This window comes from Salmo salar, chromosome ssa05 (assembly GCF_905237065.1).
Source record: "Salmo salar chromosome ssa05, Ssal_v3.1, whole genome shotgun sequence".
NCBI classification, from domain to species: domain Eukaryota; kingdom Metazoa; phylum Chordata; class Actinopteri; order Salmoniformes; family Salmonidae; genus Salmo; species Salmo salar.
The window spans coordinates 76333488-76355189 of record NC_059446.1 but is presented as its reverse complement, the minus strand read 5'-3'; the positions used below and the strand labels follow the sequence as shown (position 1 = coordinate 76355189).

Sequence of the window (21702 nt, the reverse complement as noted above, 5' to 3'; positions counted from 1 at the left end):
AGAAATGTCCTTGTTTTTGAAAGAAAAGTTCATTTTGTGTCCATTAAAATATCAAATTGATTAGAAATACAGTGTAGACATTGTTAATGTTGTAAATGACTGCTGTAGATGGAAACGGCTGATTTTTAATGGAATATCTACAAAGGCGAACAGAGGCCCATTATCAGCAACCATCACTCCTGTGTTAGCTAATTCAATTTTAAAAGGCTAATTAATCATTAGAAAACACTTTTGCAATTATGATAGCACAGTTGAAAACTGTTGTACTGATTAAAGAAGCAATAAAACTGGCCTTCTTTAGAGTAGTTGAGTAACTGGGGCATGAGCATTTGTGGGTTCGATTACAGGCTCAAAATGGCCAGAAATAAAGACCTTTCTTCTGAAACTCATCAGTCTATTCTTGTTCTGAGAAATACATTTACATTTTAGTCATTTAGCAGACGCTCTTATCCAGAGCGACTTACAGTAGTGAATGCATACATTTCATACATTTTTTCCTGTACTGGTCCCCTGCGGGAATCAAACCCACAACCTTGGCGTTGCAAACACCATGCTCTACCAACTGAGCCACACGGGACCACGTTCTCTTCTGTCGGCATGGCTAGACAGCACCTGCATAGGCACCACTAGTCTGCCCGTGGCTCCCCATCGCTGCTTGCTGGTCTCGCAATTCTTGTTCTCGCTGTCTCAACTCCTCTTCACTGTATTCCGGCTCAAATGATGTTAGTATGTAAAAGAACATTAAAAATATCTAGAGAAAATGATAAAGCGCTTTCTTCTGAAACTCAGTCTATTCTTGTTCTGAGAATTGAATTTCTCAATGCGAGAAATTGCCAAGAATCTGAAGATCTCGTACAGCGCAGTGTAATACTCCCTTCACAGAACAGTGCAAACTGGCTCTACCAGAATAGAAAGAGGAGTGGTAGGCCCCGGTGCACAACTGAGCAAGAGGACAAGTACATTAGAGTGTCTAGTTTGAGAAACAGATGCCTCACAAGTCCTCAACTGGCAGCTTCATTAAATAGTACCCGCAAAACACCAGTCTCAACGTCAACAGTGAAGAGGCGACTCCGGGATGCTGGCCTTCTAGGCAGAGTTCCTTTGTCCAGTGTCTGTGTTCTTTTGCCCATCTTAATCTTTTCTTTTTATTGGCCAGTCTGAGATATGGCTTTTTCTTTGCAACTCTGCCTAGAAGGCCAGCATCCCGGAGTCGCCTCTTCACTGTTGACGTTGAGACTGGTGTTTTGCGGGTACTATTTAATGAAGCTGCCAGTTGAGGACTTGTGAGGCATCTGTTTCTCAAACTAGACACTAATGTTTTCTAATGATCAATTAGCCTTTTAAAATGATAAACTTGGATTAGCTAACACAACGTGCCATTGGAACACAGGAGTGATGGTTGCTGATAATGGGCCTCTGTACGCCTATGTAGATATTTCATTAAAAATCAGCAGTTTCCAGCTACAATAGTAATTTACAACACTAACAATGTCTACATTGTATTTCTGATCAATTTGATTTTAATGGACAAAAAAAAAGTGCTTTTCTTTCAAAAACAAGGACATTTCTAAATGACCCCAAACTTTTGAACGGTGGTCGTAATATATATATATATTGCTCCTCCTAAATTCTACCTTGTAGCACATCCATCTATTTTCCTCCACCTCCATCTTTCCGCTCCTCCTGACATGTGTTGACTCTCTTTCTCACTCCATCACACCCGTCCTCTCCCACTCTCCTTCCTCCACTTCTCCCTCTCTCCTCTCCCTGGAACTGAAAACCTGTTCATTGCCTCTTCCTCAAAGTCATCCATCTCCTCCTCTACCTCCTCATCCTCCACCATATCCTCTAAGATGTCATCCACATCCTCCACAAAGTCCTTGAAGCTCATCTGGTCGTGAACGAACACTCCGTCACTGAAGAACTCCTTGGTTAGCTTACTGAGCTCCTCCCTCTTGGAGGCCTCCACCCCCACCCTCTCTGCCTTGACCAGGTAACCCAGGAGCAGGGCCTCAAACTCCGGCATGGTGACAGGGAGCAGCCCCTCTGCCTGGGCGCAGGCCTCCACTGAACTGCAGTGGGTTTGAGGGTTGGGTTTGTGCTGCAGTCGTTCTCTCTGGTGACTCCAGTAGTCAGGTTGCTCAAGGGGGGGTCGGCGGTGGGTTTGGGGAGGGCCCTTTTCTCTCTTTCTCCTCTCTTTCTGCCCTTCCTGAGAGTAGTGGTGGTCCTTCTCGTACTTGTCATTCCCTCTGTCCTTTTTCCAGTTTCCTCCGTTTCTCTCCTCCTTCAATCCTTCCATCTTTCTATTTCCATCAGACCACTCATTTTCTCTCCTGTTGTCCTTACTCTTCCACTCTTTACTGACGTCTTTCTTTCCGTCTTTCTTTGTCCAGTCTTTCTCTTCCTTCCACTCCTTTCTCTCTCCTCTCTCCTTCCATCCTTTGCCAAGGTCCTTATAGTCATCCTTGTCATTCTTCCACTCCTTCTCTCCCTTCCACTCATCCCTGCCCTTATTCCAACCTCCTTTTCTTAGATTTTTCTCCTCTTTTCCATTCTTCTCTCCCTTCCACTCCTTCTCTCCCTTCCACTCATCCCTGCCCTTATTATAACCTCCTTTTCTTTGATTTTTGTCCTCTTTTCCATTCTTCTCTCCCTTCCACTCAACCCAACCTCCTTTCTTTTGATTTTTCTCCTCTTTTCCCTTCCTCTCATCCTTGCTTTTTTTCCACTCCTTGCTATCACTCCATCTTTCAGGTTTTTCCTTTTTCCAATCTTTCTCCACCTTCCAGTCTTTTTTCTCACTCTTCTCCTTCCATTCCATCTTGTTTCCTCTGTCCTTCCATGGTTTGCCCTCATTCCCTCTGCTAGATTTATCTTTCTTCCATTCTCCCTTCTTGTCTTCTTTCTTCTTCCACTCTTTCTCCTCTTTTCCTTCTTTCTCCTGGTCATATTTTCCACTTCTCCACTCTTTTTCTACCTTATAACCCTTCTTCCCTCCCTTATTCCAATCCGTCTTCTCTTCCTTCAACTCTTTTTTCTCTCCCTTCCCTGGTTTCTTGCCCTCTCTCTCTATCGTTCCGGCTGTGTTCTGGCTGTCATCCCCAGCTTGGCCAGAGGGGGGCAGGACAGAGGCAGAGACTGGAGGTGAAGCTGCTTCTTTGGCTAAGGAAAGAATTGAAGAGAATTAGAAATGTTTGTGTTTGTGTGCATGTACATGTTGTGTGTGTGTGCTAGTTCAGTCACTGTGGCTATTAGTGTCACTAGCTAGCTCTTTCCCCCTGTCCTCTTCCTCCCTCCTTCACATTCCCTACTCCCCTCCCTCTCTCCTACACAGACCTGTGGGTTCAAATACTACTGGAAATCTTCCAAATACTTTTAGGGATTGCTTTAGCATGCCTGGCGTACCAGGTGGGCGGGGCTTGCAGTTAAGAAAATGTTATTGTGCCAGGCATTCTCAATCAAGCCCAGCTGAAGTACAGTATTGTAAATGATTTTAAATAGTATTTGAAGCCAGGTCTACTCCTAAGTACCTGTGCTGTGTTTTAGTTCAGTCACTGTGGCTCTGAGTGTCTCTAGATCCTTCTGTAAGACAGGAACAGACTCCAGCTCTCTCTTCATCCTCTCGTTCTCCTTCTGAAGGACAGGGAGCGATGTCATCTCTTTCTTCAGCCTACCGTGCTCCTTCTCCACCTCCTCCCTCTTCTTTCTCTCCTTCCCTCCATCCTCCGCCTCCTTCTGGGCTACTTTTAGCTCCTCTTTCTGTGCCTGATTTAAAAAAAAACAAAGACGACCCTTTGAGAATATAGGCAGCACACACACACACACACAGTTGTACATTAAGTCAGAAAGAAAGAGAGAGAGGGGGAGAGGAAGAGAGAGAGAGAGAGAGAGAGAGAGAGAGAGAGAGAGAGAGAGAGAGAGAGAGAGAGAGAGAGAGAGAGAGAGAGAGAGAGAGAGAGAGAGAGAGAGAGAGAGAGCACAGCGAGGGGCCTACCAGGAGTTGGGCTTGCAGTACAGCTATCCGTGGGTCTTCTTTAGCCAGTTTATTCAGTTGGTCTGTACTGTCAACATCTACAGGTGGTGGAAGAGGAACCTCAGGATTCAGCCATTCCTTTGATAACACACAGACAAACATTACACACACACACACACACACACACACACACTTGAATTTTGAAGTTAGCGGGGGATAAGATAGAGAGAGAAAGAGGCTGACCTGTTTTCCCACCACCTCTGTTTCTCTCAGCTCCCTGGCATCATAGTCCCCCTCTGGAAGGACAACAGCTGTTATAACGCATCACAAGACTGACAAAGAATGTTACAAGGCATTATATCACAGTTATAACAAGTATAATGCATCATAAAGACAATGGAGACAACCACAGACATCATATGACATAATACATTGGGGACAATACACATCACTCTACACACAAACACTAGGATGCACCATCACCATGACAACAAAACACAAGGATGGAATGCAACACACAGTGCATCAGTGCATGTCAGGAGCTTCCTCATCAAAGCATTGAGATCCAACATAATGCATCAAAACACACTCAAACGGTGTCATGAGGATGGGCAGGAAACATTCACCTGCACAAAGCCCCCTCAGCATGCACACACACATTATCATTATCAACATGCACTTGTCATTTGTAATTGGCTAAGTAACCCTTCAGTTACACAGGGGGGAAAAAAACTAAATCATTAAGCGAATATCAATTTCTAACATTCATTGAATAGTAATATTATATACAGTGTAGATCTAGAGAGAGCAGTGCATCTTGGGAAAGCATGGAGAGCACTGTCAACCAAGCATGTGAGTGTTAATCGCATAACACTCCTCTTTTCCTCTGGTACACACACACACACACACACACACACACACACACGCACAACCTACCACCATCCAGGTCCATGAAGACACCTGTAGACATAATACAGTCTCAGATAGACCTTTATCTGTGACCACTACTTCAACCAACACACTACTGACTAGCTGTGATGTGGGGGACAAATCCCTTTAGTCTGATCAGTCATCATTATGTGAAGCACATTGTGTTACTGTCATAGAGAAGAGACAGGCACAGGTGACATACAGGTGTGTGTAGGTCATACACCGTTCACTTAAAGGTAACAATATTGTATGTTCCCATGGTAACAGAAACTGCAGAGACACACACCTGAGAAGAAGATGGTTCCGAGGCCCAGCAGTATGACAGCTCCTAGGATGCACTTGTTGAGAGAGAAACCAGTCTCCTCTTGCTCCCTCTGCTGCGGAATCCGGAACTCATCCTCCTCCTCCTCCTCCTCTTCCCTTCCGATCCGCTCCAGAGCCGCCAGGAGAGACCCCCTCCTCCTCCTCACCCCTGACACCCCTTCCTCCTCCCCCACCACCTCTGCTTCCAGATGAGAGTCTGGCCCAGGGAGAAAGAGGGGACGTAGAACCACTAAACATTAGCTTTAAAGGGACAGTTCACACAAACTACATTTTAAGGCGAAGTGACAGTGAAGCTAATGTTGTTACGGTGATCCAGACAGATGCCTTGTGTCTCACCTGTCTTGGCCCCGACCTCAGACAGATCAGACTCCTCCTCTTCCTGCCCAAGCCCCTCCTCATAATGATGATGCACATCCTGTATATACCCCTCCACTTCCTGTACAAGCCCCACCTCTTCCGGTGGCTCAGTGTTGAGCAGCAAGGCAGGGGGCTCTTCAAGGTCGGGGGAGGAGCTAATGTGGGTGTAGGAGTCAGAGAACGAATCAGGGTCAGAGATGGGAGGGGCTGGGTTCCCAGGGAGGCTTCTGGATTGGCTGTGTGTATCTGGGTCAAGCCCTGTGGGGGCGGGGACTTCTAACAGAGAGCTCGGAGGAGCAACACTAGCAGAGGAGTCAAGGGCAGGGGTTGAGTCAGGGACAGGGTCAAAGGGAAGGTCATGGGTGTAATCCTTATCTCTCTCTGGTTGTGTTTCCTGGGTCTCCTGGGGATGGATGTGAAACAACTGTTAGTGTCCAAGATCAGTCAGTGTTTCCTCTAGCTAGATATGATCCTAGGTGGGGTGTCATAAGAGATGGATCTCTAACCTGCTGTAGCTTCACAGAGTGAGACTCTTCAGCAGACACTGCATCCTCCCCAGGCCTACTCTCTGATAGACAGACAGACATGTTAGAGGTTAAGTAGTATAACAGTATTAGTGCCTGTAGGTTATACTATTGCAGTTGCGACCCGTCATTCACGGCAGGGCAGAGCCCCACCTGTTTTGTATGTTATTTGGCATTAATATGTTTCACATATCAGTTTGCAAACAATGAGTTAATAACGCTGCATACAAACATGGTCTCTTTTTAGATTTCTTGAGTAACGCAGCTCCAAAATGCAGGTGTTTTTGCCTAGCTCAGCGCTTTCTGTGGTGGCAGATTCTGCAGCAATGAAGGTCCACAAGAACACAGTGGCCTCCATAATTCTAAAATGGAAGAAGTTTGGAAACACCAAGACTATTCCTAGAACTGGCCGCCCGGCCAAACTGAGCAATCGGGGGAGAAAGGCCTGGTCAGGGAGGTGACCAAGAACCCTATGGTCACTTTGACAGCACTCCATAGTTCCTCTATGGGGATGGGAGAACCTTCCAGAAGGACAACCATCTCTGCAGCACTCCAACAATCCGGCATTTATGGTAGAGTGGCCACACCGAAGCCACTGCTCAGTTAAAGGCCAGCTTGAAGTTTGCCACAAGGCACCTGAAGGACTCTCAGACCATGAGAAACAAGATTCTCTGGTCTGATGAAACCAAGATTGAACTCTTTGGCCTGAATACCAAGTGTCACGTCTGGAGGAAACCTTGCACCATCCTACGGTGAAGCATGGTGGTGGCACATCATGCTGTGTGGATGTTTTTCAGCGGCAGGGACTGGGAGACTCGTCAGGATCGAGGGAAAGATGAACAGAGCAAAGTACAGAGAGATCCTTGATGAAAACCTGCTCCAGAGCGCTCAGGACCTCAGATTGGGGCGAAGGTTCATCTTCCAACAGGACAATGACCCTAAGCACACAGCCCGGACAGCGCAGGATTGGTTTCAGGACAAGTCTCTGAATGTCCTTGAGTGGCCCAGCCAGAGCCCGGACTTGAACCCAATCGAACATCTCTGGAGACACCTAAAAAAAGTTGTGCAGCGACACTCCACATCCAACCTGACAGAGCTTGAGGGGGATCTGCAGAGAACAATGGGAGAAACTCCAAATACAGGTGTGCCAAGCTTGTATCATCATACCCAAGAAGACTCGGGGCTGTAATCACTGCCAAAGATGCTTCAACAAAGTACTGAGTAAAGGATCTTAATACTTATGTAAATGTGATACATAAGTTTGCTAAAATAAAAAACGTTTTTGCTTTGTCATGATGGGGTATTGTGTGTAGATAGTTTTTTTAATCATTGTAATCAATTTTAGAATAAGGCTGTAGTATAACAAAATGTGGAAAATGTCAATGGTCTGAATACACTATCTACCGTAGCTTTGATTGGACTGATCATGTCAACATGATACTTTCAAAATCTTAGCTAGCAAACAGTCATCATGAGTCAAGTCGACAATGTACTGGCAAATCATTTTCAATAATTGTCATATGAAGAGAAATTATACTAAATGTATCGTTGCTCATTGGCCATTGGACAAACATTACACAACAAGTAGGGAATCGCAAATTCAACAATGAGTGGTTTGGAAGGAATCAGTGGCTAACTGCAAGCGTTGCAAAGCCATCACTAGCCTGCTATTCAGTGGAAAGGGTGTGTGATCCAAGTCTGGGTTTAAGGGTCTCTTTTCCAAGCTTAAAAGGATAAACTCACTCAAGTCAGATTTCCCAGTTCCGAAATCTGCCACGTTGTTTTGAACACGGCATATTTCGGAACTGGGAAATCTCAGACTTGAGTGAGTTCAAGACAAGTGGGAACTCTGGGGGAAAAAAAACAAGTTCCGATTGGGAAAATATGTTTTGAATGGTCATCCAACTCTGAATTCTAAGTCGGGAACTCAAGCCTCTTTCTAGCGCTCCGACCTGAAGATCATGATTTGACCTTGTTCCCCCCCCCCCCCCTAGAGTTCCCAGTTGTCTTGAAAGCACCATAAAGCCAGAGAATGCCAGACTTTGATGACAAAAGTTGCCCACAAGATGGACTGCTGCGCCACCTTCCTGTTCAAGTGAGCACAACAAGATGAGTCCAAACATGTCTTGTATGCTGCTGCATAAATGATGTAATATGCCAGGGAGATATGTGTACTTCAGCTAAATATGTTGTGTAGTAAGCTATTAGTAGCTCATGTGCCTCACCCTAATAGATTTGGTAACTTTCCCCCTCATAACATAGCCTACTGTTCTGACTTGTGCCTATAGCCTGTTTTGGAGAAATGTAGACACTGAATATTGTAAGAGCTTTCATTGTCTGCTTATATGCCCACTTTATTGATCCTACGGTTCTGACTTGGTGTACAGGAGGAATACTGTAAGAACAGCCCATGTTCTGAATTCTGTCACTGTATATTTCAATTGCTGAACAAAGTTATATTGACTACGTCCATTTTAGCTCGCTCATTAATGTCTTAATCATAATTACAGATTGATTCTTATCCGCTCATCGTTCCCTTATGGCACAAGTTTGTACATCTTAATTGTCAGAGGAAACCACATTTGTTTAACCTGTTGGGGATAGGGGGCAGTATTTGCACAGCCGGATAAAAAACGTACCCGATTTAATCTGGTTACTACTCCTGCCCAGTAACTAGAATATGCATATAATTGTTTGATTTGGATAGAAAACACCCTAAAGTTTCTAAAACTGTTTGAATGGTGTCTGTGAGTATAACAGAACTCATTTGGCAGGCCAAAACCTGAGAAGATTCCAAACAGGAAGCGCTCTCTCTGACCATTTCATGGCCTTCTTGATCATCTCTAACCAAAACGGGGGATCTCTGGCATGACGTGACATTTTCTAATGCTCCCATAGGCTCTCAGAAGGCGCCAGAAAGCTGAATGGTGGCTTTGCAGGCCCTGGCTGAAAAACATTAGCGCATTTTGTAAGTGGTCGATCTGAGGACAATGAGACTGGAGGCGCGTGCCCGAGCCGACACCATGTTTACTTTCTCTCTCTTTGAAAGAAAACCACCACTCCCGGTCGGAATATTATCGCTTTTTTACGAGAAAAATAGCATAAAAATTGATTTTAAACAGCGGTTGACATGCTTCAAAGTACGTTAATGGAATATTTTGAATTTTTTTGTCACGAAACGCGTCGGGCGCGTCACCCTTCTTTACCCATCGGATAGTGTCTTGAACGCACAAACAAAACGCCGCTATTTGGATATAACTATGGATTATTTTGAACCAAACCAACATTTGTTATTGAAGTAGAAGTCCTGGGAGTGCATTCTGACAAAGACAGCAAAGGTAATCAAACTTTTCTAATAGTAAATCGGAGTTTGGTGAGTACCACACTTGGTGGGTGTCAAAATAGCTAGCCTGTGATGGCCGGGCTATCTACTCAGAATATTGCAAAATGTGCTTTCACCGAAAAGCTATTTTAAATTTGGACATAGCGAGTGCATAAAGGAGTTCTGTATCTATAATTCTTAAAATAATTGTTATGTTTTTTGTGAACGTTTATCGTGAGTAATTTAGTAAATTCACCGGAAGTGTTCGTTGGGAATGCTAGTCACATGCTAGTCACATGCTAATGTAAAAAGCTGTTTTTTGATATAAATATGAACTTGATTGAACAAAACATGCATGTATTGTATAACATAATGTCCTAGGATTGTTATCTGATGAAGATGATCAAAGGTTAGTGCTGCATTTAGCTGTGGTTTGGGTTTATGTGACATTATATGCTAGCTTGAAAAATGGGTGTCTGATTATTTCTGGCTGGGTACTCTGCTGACATAATCTAATGTTTTGCTTTCGTTGTAAAGCCTTTTTGAAATCGGACAGTGTGGTTAGATTAACGAGAGTCTTGTCTTTAAAATGGTGCAAAATAGTCATATGTTTGAGAAATTGAAGTAATACCATTTCCAAGGTATTTGAATATCGCGCCACGGGATTACACTGGCTGTTGAGTAGGCCCAGAGAGGTTAAATAAGTCAGCCATGTTAATAAGTCAGCTATGTTTTTTTAAAGGCAGTAAATGAGGCTGAATGAACTGTGTCGCTGCCAGACAAGGCCCAGCTGATAGCCAGGTGTAGCAGTGGTAAGGATTCACTCCATGGTGTTGAAAAGAATGCTCTGCTGTTGGGACAACTTCATGTAGGCCCTAACAGTTTGTGGGCACTGTTTGTCACCGTTATATTGCAATTGATGTATTGTGTAGTGTTGTTTAGTGGCTTTATTGGCATGAATCAACAACAAAAAAAATTGAGTTTGCCCCACCAAGATTTACATGCTAAAAATCACCACTGTTGCAATATGTGTTGTGTACCTGTAGGTTCTCATGTGGCAATACAGTGAGCTCCGAAAGTATTGGGACAGTGATTTTTTTGTTGTCGTTTTGGCTCTGTACTCCGGCACTTTGGATTTGAAATGATACAGTGACTGAGGTTAAAGTCAGACTCTACTTTAATTTCAGGGTATAGTCATCCATATCATTTAGAAATTACACCACTTTTTGTACATAGTCCTCACATTTTAGGGGACCAAAAGTACTGGGACAAATTAATTTATATTATGTGTATTAAATTAGTCCAAAGTTTAGTATTTGGTCCCATATTCCTAGCACACAATGATTGCAGTAAGCTTGTTACTCTACAAACTTGTTGGCTGCATTTGCAGTTTGTTCTGGTTGTGTTTCATATTATGTTGTGCCCAATGGAAATTAATGGTTAATAATGTAGTGTCATTTTGTAGTCACTTTTATTGTAAATAAACACTTCAAAACACTTCCACATTAATGTGGATGCTACCATGATTATGGATAGTCCTGAATGAATCGTGAATAACGATGAGTCAGAAAGATAGACGCACAAATATCATACTCCCAAGACATACTAATCGCTCACCATTACAATAACAGGAGTGGTTAGCATTTTATATCATACCTCCAAGATATGCTAATCTCTCATTACAATGACAGGAGAGGTTAGCATTTTATATCATACCCCCACGACATGCTAATCTCTCACCATTACAAATACAGGAGAGGTTAGCATTTTATATCATACCGCCACGACATGCTAATCTCTCACCATTACAAATACAGGAGAGGTTAGCATTTTATATCATACCGCCACGACATGCTAATCTCTCACCATTACAATAACAGGAGAGGTTAGCATTTTATGTAATACCCCCAAGACATGCTAACCTCTTACCATTACAATAACAAGGGAGGTTAGCATTTTATATCATACCCCCAAGACATGCTAATCTCTCATTACAATAACAGGAGAGGTTAGCATTTTATATTATACCCCCACGACATGCTAATCTCTCACCATTACAAATACAGAGGAGGTTAGCATTTTATATCATACCCCCATGACATGCTAATCTCTCACCATTACAATAACAGGAGAGGTTAGCATTTTATATCATACCGCCACTACATGCTAATCTCTCACCATTACAATAACAGGAGAGGTTAGCATTTTATATCATACCGCCACGACATGCTAATCTCTCACCATTACAATAACAGGAGAGGTTAGCATTTTATATCATACCGCCACGACATGCTAGTCTCTCACCATTACAATAACAGGAGAGGTTAGCATTTTGTTTTGGGGGGGGGGGTGATATTTGATCGTCTTATTTTCTCACTCATCATTATTCACAATTCATTCAGGACTATCCGTAATCTTGGCAGCTTCCACATTAATGTAGAAGTGTTTACAAACATATTATATTTTTATTTACAATAAACATGACTTAAAATTATACAATTCATTAATTTACCATTTATTTCTAATGGGCAAAAAATTATCTGAAACAACCAAAACAAACAGCAAATGCATCCAACAAGTATGTAGAGTCACACGCTTTATGTAATACTAAACGTTTGACTACTTTAATAGAGAAGTGAAATTTTCCCCTATACTAGGGGTACTATGTACAACAAGTGCTGTTATTTCTACACAGTTCACCCAATATGTATGAAAATAACCTCATTTCAAATCCGGAGTACAGAGCCAAAACATTTCCAATACTTTTGGTGCTCACTGTATGACTGGGTGTACCTGTAGGTTTCTCTGCAGCAGTATGACTGGGTGTACCTGTAGGTTTCTCTGCAGCAGTATGACTGGGTGTACCTGTAGGTTTCTCTGCAGCAGTATGACTGGGTGTATCTTCATGGTGCTCTGTTCTCTCCTCTACAGGCCTCAGTGTCTCAGCAACAGTCTCCTGAGACACACACATTATTTCATTGACCCATATGGTGACACATTAATCCCATTTGAAAAACAAATGTTCAAAACTCAAACTTTTGTAAACTCTGCAGTGCACACACACAGTAAAGTGTGAAGAGAGCGTACCTCTGCTGTGAGGACAGTCCAGCTATTGCTGTTGGCAGCACCACCGCTGTCAGACATTACCCCCTCGTGGCTCTGTCCAGCACCTGCAAGTCAAACACAGTACTTCAGCACATGCTATAGATAGTCCTACAGTAGGCCAGTAATATTGAAATCCTGGCCTCAAGGTCCACAGTTCTACTGGTTTTCATTCTTTCCTTCAACTGATTTAAACCTGGGAAACCAAGTGTGTGCATGTCATGGATGATTCAATTACATTGCTTGATAGAGTAAGGGCCAGAGGGAGAGGAGAAAGGCAGCAGTACTGCAGAGAGGCCCCCAGGGCCTGAATAGTATTGCTATAGGCTTCATGTACAGATACTAAAATGACTAAAAACACCAGGAAATCAGCTCCAAGAGAGTCTGTTCTCAAGTATTCGCATGCATAACAGAGAGACACGTGGTTGTATACAAATGTAAGCAAGATTTGAAATTATTATTTTAGTCAAACATAGTGGCAAGAAAAAGTATGTGCACCCTTTGGAATTACCTGGATTTCTGCATAAATTGGTCATAACGTTTGATCTGATCTTCATCTAAGTCACAACAATAGACAAACAGTGTGCTTAAACTAATAACATACAAATTATTGTGTTTTTCTTGTCTATATTGAGCACATCATTTAAACATTCACAGTGTAGGTTTGAAAAGTATGTGAACTCCTAGGCTAATGACTTCTCCAAAAGCTAATTGGAGTCAGGAGTCAGCTAACCTGGAGTCCCAATCACTGAGACGAGATTGGAGATGTTGGTTAGAGCTGCCTTGCCCTATAAAGAACTCACAAAATTTGAGTTTGCTATTCACAAGAAGCATTGCCAGAAGTGAACCATGCCTCAAACAAATGAGATCTCAGAAGACCTAAGATTAAGAATTGTTGACTTGCAAAAATCTGGAAAAGGTTACAAAAGTATCTCTAAAAGCTTTGATGTTCATCAGTCCACGGTAAGACAAATTGTCTATAAATGGAGGAAGTTCAGCACTGTTGCTACTCTCCCTAGGAGTGGCCGTCCTGCAAAGATGACTGCAAGACCACAGTGCAGAATGCTCAATGGAGGTTAAGAAAAGGTTAAGAATCCTAGAGAGTGTCAGCTAAAGACTTACAGAAATCTCTGGAACATGCTAACATCTGTTGACGAGTCTACGATACATAAAACACTAAACAAGAATGGTGTTCATGGGAGGACACCACGGAAGAAGCCACTGCTGTCCAAAAAAACCCATTGCTGCACGTCGGAAGTTCGCAAAAGGGCAGCTGGATGTTCCACAGCGCTACTGGCAAAATATTCTGTGGACAGATGAAACTACGGTTGAGTTGTTTGGAAGGAACACAACACTATGTGGAGAAATTAAGGCACAGCACGCCAACATCAAAACATCCCAACTGTAAAGTATGGTGGAGGGCGCATTATGGTTTGGGGCTGCTTGCTATCATTGACAGAAATTAATTCCCAAGTTAATCAAGACATTTTGAAGGAGAATGTTAGGCTATCTGTCCTCCAATTGAAGCTCAACAGAAGTTAGGTGATGCAACAGGACAACAACCCAAAACACAGAAGTAAATCAACAACAGAATGGCTTAAAACAGAAGAAAATACGCCTTCTGGAGTGGCCCAGTCAGAGTCCTGATCTCAACCCGATTTAGATGCTGTGGCATAACCTCAAGAGAGCAGTTCACACCAGACATCCCAAGAATGAAACAGTTTTGTAAAGAGGAATGGTCCAAAATTCCTCCTGAATGTTGTGCAGGTCTGATCCACAATTACAGAAAACATTTGGTTGAAGTTATTGCTGTCAAAGGAGGGTCAACCAGTTATTAAATCCAAGGGTTCACATACTTTTTCCACCCTGTACTGTGAATGTTTACACGGTGTGTTCAATAAAGACATGAAAACGTATTGTTTGTGTGTTATTAGTTTAAGAATACTTTGTTTGTCTATTGTTGTGACCTAGATGAAGATCAGATCAAATTTTATGACCAATTTATGCAGAAATCCAGGTATTTCCAAAGGGTTCAGATACTTTTTCTTGCCACGGTATCTGTTTGGGCTTCTTGCGGTCAACTTACAGTCTAAAACTATTTGTAATTTTGTTCCGGCCCCCCGACCATCCGCTCAGTGTCAGTATGATACAGTACAGTTCACTGTTCCACTTCTCATTCTGCTACTGAAGGCCCTACAGCATCAGTGTGCTACAGTACTGTTCCACTCCTCATTCTGCTACTGAAGGCCCTACAGTATCAGTGTGCTACAGTACTGTTCCACTCCTCATTCTGTTATGAAGGCCCTACAGCATCAGTGTGCTACAGTACTGTTCCACCTCATTCTGTTACTGAAGGCCCTACAGCATCAGTGTGCTACAGTACTGTTCCACTCCTCATTCTGCTACTGAAGGCCCTACAGCATCAGTGTGCTACAGTACTGTTCCACTCCTCATTCTGCTACTGAAGGCCCTACAGCATCAGTATGCTACAGTACTGTTCCACTCCTCATTCTGCTACTGAAGGCCCTACAGCATCAGTGTGCTACAGTACTGTTCCACTCCTCATTCTGCTACTGAAGGCCCTACAGCATCAGTGTGCTACAGTACTATTCCACTCCTCATTCTGCTACTGAAGGCCCTACAGCATCAGTGTGCTACAGTACTGTTCCACTCCTCATTCTGCTACTGAAGGCCCTACAGCATCAGTATGCTACAGTATTGTTCCACTCCGCATTCTGCTGCTTAAACTCATTTACATCCTCTGTTTTTACATGCACAGGAAGTGTGTGTGTGTGTACATGAAGTGCACACTTCTGTGAGTGTATTCAGTCCTTCATTAGTAGTAGTGTGTGTTGCTAGCATTGTGGCTACCCTGGCTTCTGACTGGCTGACGCATGCTTTGGCAGAGACAGGGGTTACTATGGCTTGGGCCATTGTAGAATTAGAATTAGTAGAACAGACATTCCCAAAGGAGCAGTGGATTGGCCTACACCAGGAGCCATATTAGGTGCATGAAGGCCCAGTATTTATTTAATGTTCGATTAATTGATGCCAACCACATAATCTATTTTATTGTGCCTTTCTCAAAGTTCTACTACACATGCACAATATGGCAAATTCTATTGTCATTCGGTGGATGGTGGATTTTAGAGAGCTAGTCCATTCTAGTCATTGTGATTCTATGTCTGGCCAGGCAGTGCAGGAGGCACCTTCACTCAGGCTGAAATTACTGGAGCAGAAACCAACTGACTGAAAATACTGGACTGGGTTATAAAACGGCGCAATAAACTGCATACATGCATTAGTACGTTTATTGAAAGCCTAGATAAAAGTGTCCTGTCTACTTTCAAAAGTATGTTCTTCTATTAAATTGGACTTTCTAGGCTACTTCCAACACGGGTTATTATTGTCATTGTGTCTGACATCATCTTCAATCATGCCACTTCTGTCAGATCACTGCATGACACACTTTAGTCCCCCATGTCTCTTCTCTGTCCCACAGTCATTTAGGTCTTCTAATCAGGCTCTTCCCATGAGAGGCCTGTTGAACGTCGCCTAGGGCCAATGGAGCATTGTGGAGCATATCGTGGAATGACTTAAATATAGATATTAACCAAGCTAAATATAGAGCTAATGAGATAGACGCCAAGACAGAGAGAGCGAACAGTGCCCTGGTGAATCAAATATGCACACGCATTCTGAAGGAGCGCCACTGTCTCAACTGTGGAGCATTTAAAGAGGCAGTGGCAACCCGTCATTCAGGGCAGAGCTAAAAATATACAAATAACACATATATACACATGTATTTTTTTGCATGTTATTTTGGCATTAATGTCAGTTTGCAAACAATCATTGAGTTAATAAAGCCGCATACAGTCTCTTTTTTGCTTTCTTGAGTAAGGCAGCTCCAAAATGCAGGTGTCTCATGGGGACACTAAGTCACCACAAAATCTACGGGTAGAGCTTGAAAATTCAAGTCTCTTGGGTGCCCATCCAAGAAGGCTCAAGGTCTTTGGCCACAGATAAAATGTCTTCAAATCACATGTCTACCGAAGCTTTGATTGGACTGATCATGTCAACATCATACTTTCAATGTCCTAGCTAGCAGTCAAAATCATGAACCAAGTCAACAATCTACTGGCAAATCCTTTCAATACTTGTCATATGAAGAGAAATTATACATAAAATGTATCGTTGCTCATCGGTAATTGGACAAACATTACACAACAAGTTGGAAATGTCAAATTCAACAATGAGTGGTTTGGAAGGAATCAGTGGCTAACTGCAAACATTGCAAAGCAATCACTAGCCTGCTATTCAGTGGAAAGGGTGTGTAGTCCAAGTCTTGGTTTAAGGGTCTCTTTTCCAAGCTTCAAAGGATAAACATTCAAACACCATGGGCCACAAAAGGGTGAATACATTAGCCATGCTGTCAACCCAGACTTCTACAGCATTCAAAACAACTGGAAACTCAGAACTGGGAAATCTCAGACTTCAGTGAGTTCCAGACAACTGGGAACACGTAAAAAAAAAAGAGAAAAACTAGCTCCGACTGGGAAAATACGTTTTGAACGGTCATCCAACTCTAAATAACAAGTCAGGACTTGTGCCTCTTTCTAGAAAGCACCATAAATCTAGAGAATGCCAGACTTTGATGACAAAGTTTGATGACAGAAATTGCCCACAAAGGACCGCTGTGCCACCTTCCTGTTCAAGTGAGTGTAACCGATGTGAAATGGCTAGTTAGTTAGCGGTGGTGCGCGCTAATTGCGTTTCAATCAGTGACGTCGCTCGCTCTCAGACTTGAAGTAGGGTTTCTCCTTGCGTTGCAAGCGCCGCGGCTTTTGTGGCGCAGTGGGTAACAATGCATCGGTGGGTGTCAGTTGTTGATGTGTGCAAGGGTCCCTGGTTCGAGCCCGGGTTGGGGCGAAGAGAGGGATGGAACCTACACTGTTACATTGATGCTGTTGACCCGGATCATTGGTTGCTGCGGAAAAGGAGGTCAAAAGGGGGGTGAGTGTAACCGATGTGAAATGGCTAGTTAGTTAGCGGTGGTGCGCGCTAATTGCGTTTCAATCAGTGACGTCGCTCGCTCTAAAACTTGAAGTAGGGTTTCTCCTTGCGTTGCAAGGGCCGCGGCTTTTGTGGCGCGATGGGTAACGATGCTTCGTGGGGTGTCAGTTGTTGATGTGTGCAAGGGTCCCTGGTTCGAGCCCAGGTTGGGGCGAAGAGAGGGACGGAACCTACACAGTTACATGTATTGTATTCTGCTGCATAAATGTAATATTCCAGGGAGATATGTATACTATAGCTAAGAAAGTGATATGTTGTGTAGTACATTTAACTAGGCAAGTCAGTTAAGAACAAATTCTTATTTTCAATGACGGCCTAGGAACAGTGGGTTAATTGCCTTGTTTAGGAGCAGAACAATTTTTTCTACCTTGTCAGCTCGGGGATTTGAACTTGCAACCTTTCGGTTACTGATCCAATGCTCTAACCACTACAGGCAGTTACCTGCCGCCCTGTTCTGACTTGGTGGTGCACATGTAGCCTATAGCCATGTTTTAGAGAAACGTAATCATCAAATATTGTAAGAGCTTTCATTGTCTGCGTATATGCCCCCTTTATTTTTCTTATGGTTTTCTCCCTGTACACCAAGTCAGAACCGGAGGAACAGCCCATGTTCTGAATTCTGTCGCTGTACATTTCAAAAGTGCTGAACAAAGTTATATTGGACTATGTCCATCCTTGCTCAATCATTATTGTATTAATTGAAATTATGGAATGCTTCTTATCCGCTTGTTGTCCCATTATGACATAGTTAGTACATCTTAATTGTCAGTAGAAACCACATTTGTTTTAAAACTTCTTAGGAATAGCCCCCTTTTGTTCAATTTTCACCTAAATGACAAACCAAAATCTAACTAAGGATATGCATATTATTGGTACCATTTGAAAGAAAACACTTTGAAGTTTGTGGAAATGTGAATTGAATGTAGGAGAATATAAACACAATAGATCTGGTAGAAGAAAATACAAAGGAAAAACAACAACCGGTCTTCTACCACCATCTTTGAAATGGAAGAGAAAGGTCACAGTTGTAGCTATCACTGGTTGTTTTTCCGATAGTGTCCACAAGATGGCAGCAGTGTATCTGCAAAGTTTCAGATGGATAACTTGAAGTATGAGTGAACTACAAGACTTTTAGTGTGAAGTCCCTATGTACATTTGGGCAAATCATGAAGGAGACATTCACATTCATATAACACTTTTCGGCAAGAATATCGCCAAATCTGTATACTTGGACTTGATTTAGCTTTCCAAGTATTAGTAGCCATATTATACGTTGAACATTTGAAAAACAACCAGTTTTCATAACTGTGAATATCCTTATAATTTTTGTCCAATATGAAAAGGGATGCTGTCGTACAAGGTTAGTAGCTACATTTTACAACAAATACATGGTAAAGCCCAGCTCATTGGCCATCTAGCTGGCCTTGTTTGACCCCGATTGGTGCTTATTTGACAAAGATACAGTAGTTCAAGTGATGACCACCCGCGTCATCGGCGTGCCATTAAGGCATCGCACTCTGACCAAATATGGTGTCCTATAGGATATACTACACCCCTAACGATATAGTGAAGTCTTGTTACCTTCTAGGATCTCTGAGGAATACATATGAACGTGATTTGACTCGTTCTAACAACGTTTAGGGTGAGATTTTCACAGATTCCTTTCTTTGCAAATTGAACGAGTGGAAATACAAAATTGATCATGCATGCTATATGGACCTTTTTAGGATATTAAAAAGGATTTTATCTAACAAAAGGACATGTTATCTCTGGGACCCTTTGGATGATAAATCAGAGCAAAATTTCAGAATGTAAGTACACATTCCACCTTCAGAGGTGAATTCATCAAACCTATTGCCGGTGAAAAAAGTGTTTTGTTGTTAGGAGCTCTCCTCAAATAATAGCATGCCATTTTTTCGCAGTAATAGCTACTGTAAATTGGACAATGCAGTTATATTAAGAAGAATTTAAGCTTTCAGCCGATATAAGACACTTATTCTGTATACATCTGGCCCTTCTTTGGACACTGTTAACTAACCTCTCCTTCCGTGGCCTCCAACTGCAAGTAAAACTAAATGCATGCTCTTCAAAATGATTGCTGCCCACACCTGCCCGCCCGTCCAGCATCACTACTCTGGACGGTCCGGACTTAGAATATGTGGACAACTACAAATACCTAGGTGTCTGGTTGGACTGTAAACTCTCCTTCCAGACTCACATTAAGCATATCCAATCCAAAATTAAATCTAGAATCAGCTTTCTATTTCGCAAAAAAGCATCCTTCACTCATGCTGCCAAACATACCCTCATAAAACTGACTATCCTACCGATCCTTGACTTCAGCTATGTCATTTACAAAATAGCCTCCATCACTCTACTCAGCAAATTGGATGCAGTCTATCACATGATTTACAACTGTACCGTTGACGGGACGCTGATCCTTAAGCAAGTCAGCCAAATCAGCTATGTTTTTATAAAAGACAGTAAATGAGGCTGAATTAACTGTCGCTGACAGACAAGACTCCGCTGATAGCCAGGTGTAGCAGTGGTAAGGATTCATTCCATGGTGCTGAAAAGAAAGCACCACTATAGTGCAATTAATGTATTGTTGAGATATATATATTGCCCCACCAAGATTTACATGTTAAAATTGCCACTGTAAATGTTCTCTAGACCTATAGTAAGTAGCCTAGAATTTTATATAAAATAAATCTAGCTTGTTTAAAGAAAAAAAACATTTGTAAAAATGTGGTGTCAATGAAAGATACCCTCATTCTTCCGTCCTCGACACTGAAATGGATCATGTCTAGAAGGGATACAGCTTTTGTCAAATTCAAGTCAAAAGTTGCATTTTAGCTAACTCCTAAACATTTTCCTGATCTTAACCTAGTTCACCTAACCTGCTATTTTCATTCGCCTAACCTGCTGCATAAATTATCTTAAACCTGCTACGAAAAGTACATTTTGACTAAAACTGTATCCCTTCTAGACAAAACCTCTGAAGTGGTGTATTCATTTGGCAGCCATGGAGCTCCCGACAGAGTAGCGAACTTCTGACACACTCTAGACCCATCAACTTCACAAATTAAGAAACACTTCGGCGCCAGTGGTAGTACACTTGGCCTATACAGGCGTCCACTGCAAACTGCACTTTTTCCTCTTTATATTTGCTTAAATAGGCCTGGGTAATAGAGAACGATGTGCTTTGAAACGAGTTTCTCTCATTCTCTTTAATCTGAAACGACATTTATTTTTGCGTTGTCACATGCGTCTTCCGTCTGTGTGCCAACAGCCTATTATATATATCTTTATCTGTCTCGGCGAAAGAAAATTACCAAAAATGGTCACAACGCTACACTGCTGGCCTTGTCTAGTCGATGCTAGGCTGTAAAATGTTTAAACAAGTGTTAAACCTAAGCCTGGCAGTGAATCATCGCTCCCTGACACCTAATTTGCATGTTAGCCATCTCAGTGTCTACAAAGGTGTGTACTCTGAAATGTCAACAACTGTCACACCGCATCTCCACTGATGAACCATGACAAAATTATCATAATCGAGTGCAACATTGTGACCGCCGGTGGCAACACAATATAGAAATAAATAATACTGAAACTTTACTACATCCGTTATAAAATATGTACTATTCAATTAAAGATAACAAGTTTTATCTGCCAACCTACTATGAAAAACTTGAATCCCTTCCACCGAAAATCCAGATAGTTACTTTAACCTCTGTCGAGAACCAGGAAACAGTAACATCTAACGACAAAATGGTAACAAGAACACAAAGTAACATTACATTTTCTACTCCACTTACCTCTGAACGCGTTGTTTTCCTTATAAATGGCAATTGTGCATCAATCCCTTTCTGCCAAATTAATTGAACGCATCCAATTTCGGAACTTGGAAGAGTCTCTGAAGCTTGCGTGAGCCACGCTCTCTTGTCCAACCGGGAAGGACATTCTGACGTCCCACCCCTCCTTGCCCATCTCACCAATGATCATCGCTCTCTCGTGTCGCTCAATGGGCACACTTTCAGATTGATTGACACACGCAGGTGATAAGAGTGGGTATGCAAAATATACCATACGCAATG

At 42.5% G+C, this 21702-nt stretch overlaps 1 protein-coding gene across 7 annotated transcripts; it reads right to left on the bottom strand.

Annotated features, from left to right (window-relative positions):
* Positions 1 to 1501: 1501 nt before the first annotated feature.
* Positions 1502 to 21630, bottom strand: pbxip1b (pre-B-cell leukemia homeobox interacting protein 1b). Of its 7 annotated transcripts, none has more exons than XM_045718930.1 (11): positions 21424 to 21630; positions 12518 to 12600; positions 12224 to 12386; positions 6091 to 6152; positions 5564 to 5987; positions 5190 to 5456; positions 4910 to 4933; positions 4217 to 4269; positions 3995 to 4111; positions 3675 to 3765; positions 1503 to 3162 (listed from the first exon to the last, which is right to left on the bottom strand). In XM_045718930.1, the coding sequence occupies exons 2-11, from the start codon at positions 12572 to 12574 to the stop codon at positions 1715 to 1717; spliced, it is 2706 nt and encodes a 901-aa protein (XP_045574886.1). In that variant the 5' UTR covers positions 12575 to 12600; positions 21424 to 21630; the 3' UTR covers positions 1503 to 1714. The 7 variants fall into 7 exon arrangements, with proteins under 7 accessions (XP_045574887.1, XP_045574886.1, XP_045574883.1 ...); XM_045718926.1 differs by having other exon boundaries at positions 1505 to 3162; positions 3531 to 3765; positions 21424 to 21629; XM_045718928.1 differs by having other exon boundaries at positions 1505 to 3162; positions 3531 to 3765; positions 12260 to 12386; positions 21424 to 21629.
* Between the last annotated feature and the right edge of the window lie 72 nt (positions 21631 to 21702).

Bases quoted from the DNA above. Each gene is read 5' to 3' on its own strand.
- pbxip1b (XM_045718926.1), bottom strand. From the start codon at position 12,574: ATGTCTGACAGCGGTGGTGCTGCCAACAGCAATAGCTGGACTGTCCTC. The intron at 12,387-12,517 runs GTACGCTCTCTT...TGTGTGTCTCAG, and splicing joins GGACTGTCCTCACAGCAGAG to GAGACTGTTGCTGAGACACT. The intron at 5,988-6,090 runs GTTAGAGATCCA...ATCCATCCCCAG, and splicing joins ACTCTGTGAAGCTACAGCAG to GAGACCCAGGAAACACAACC.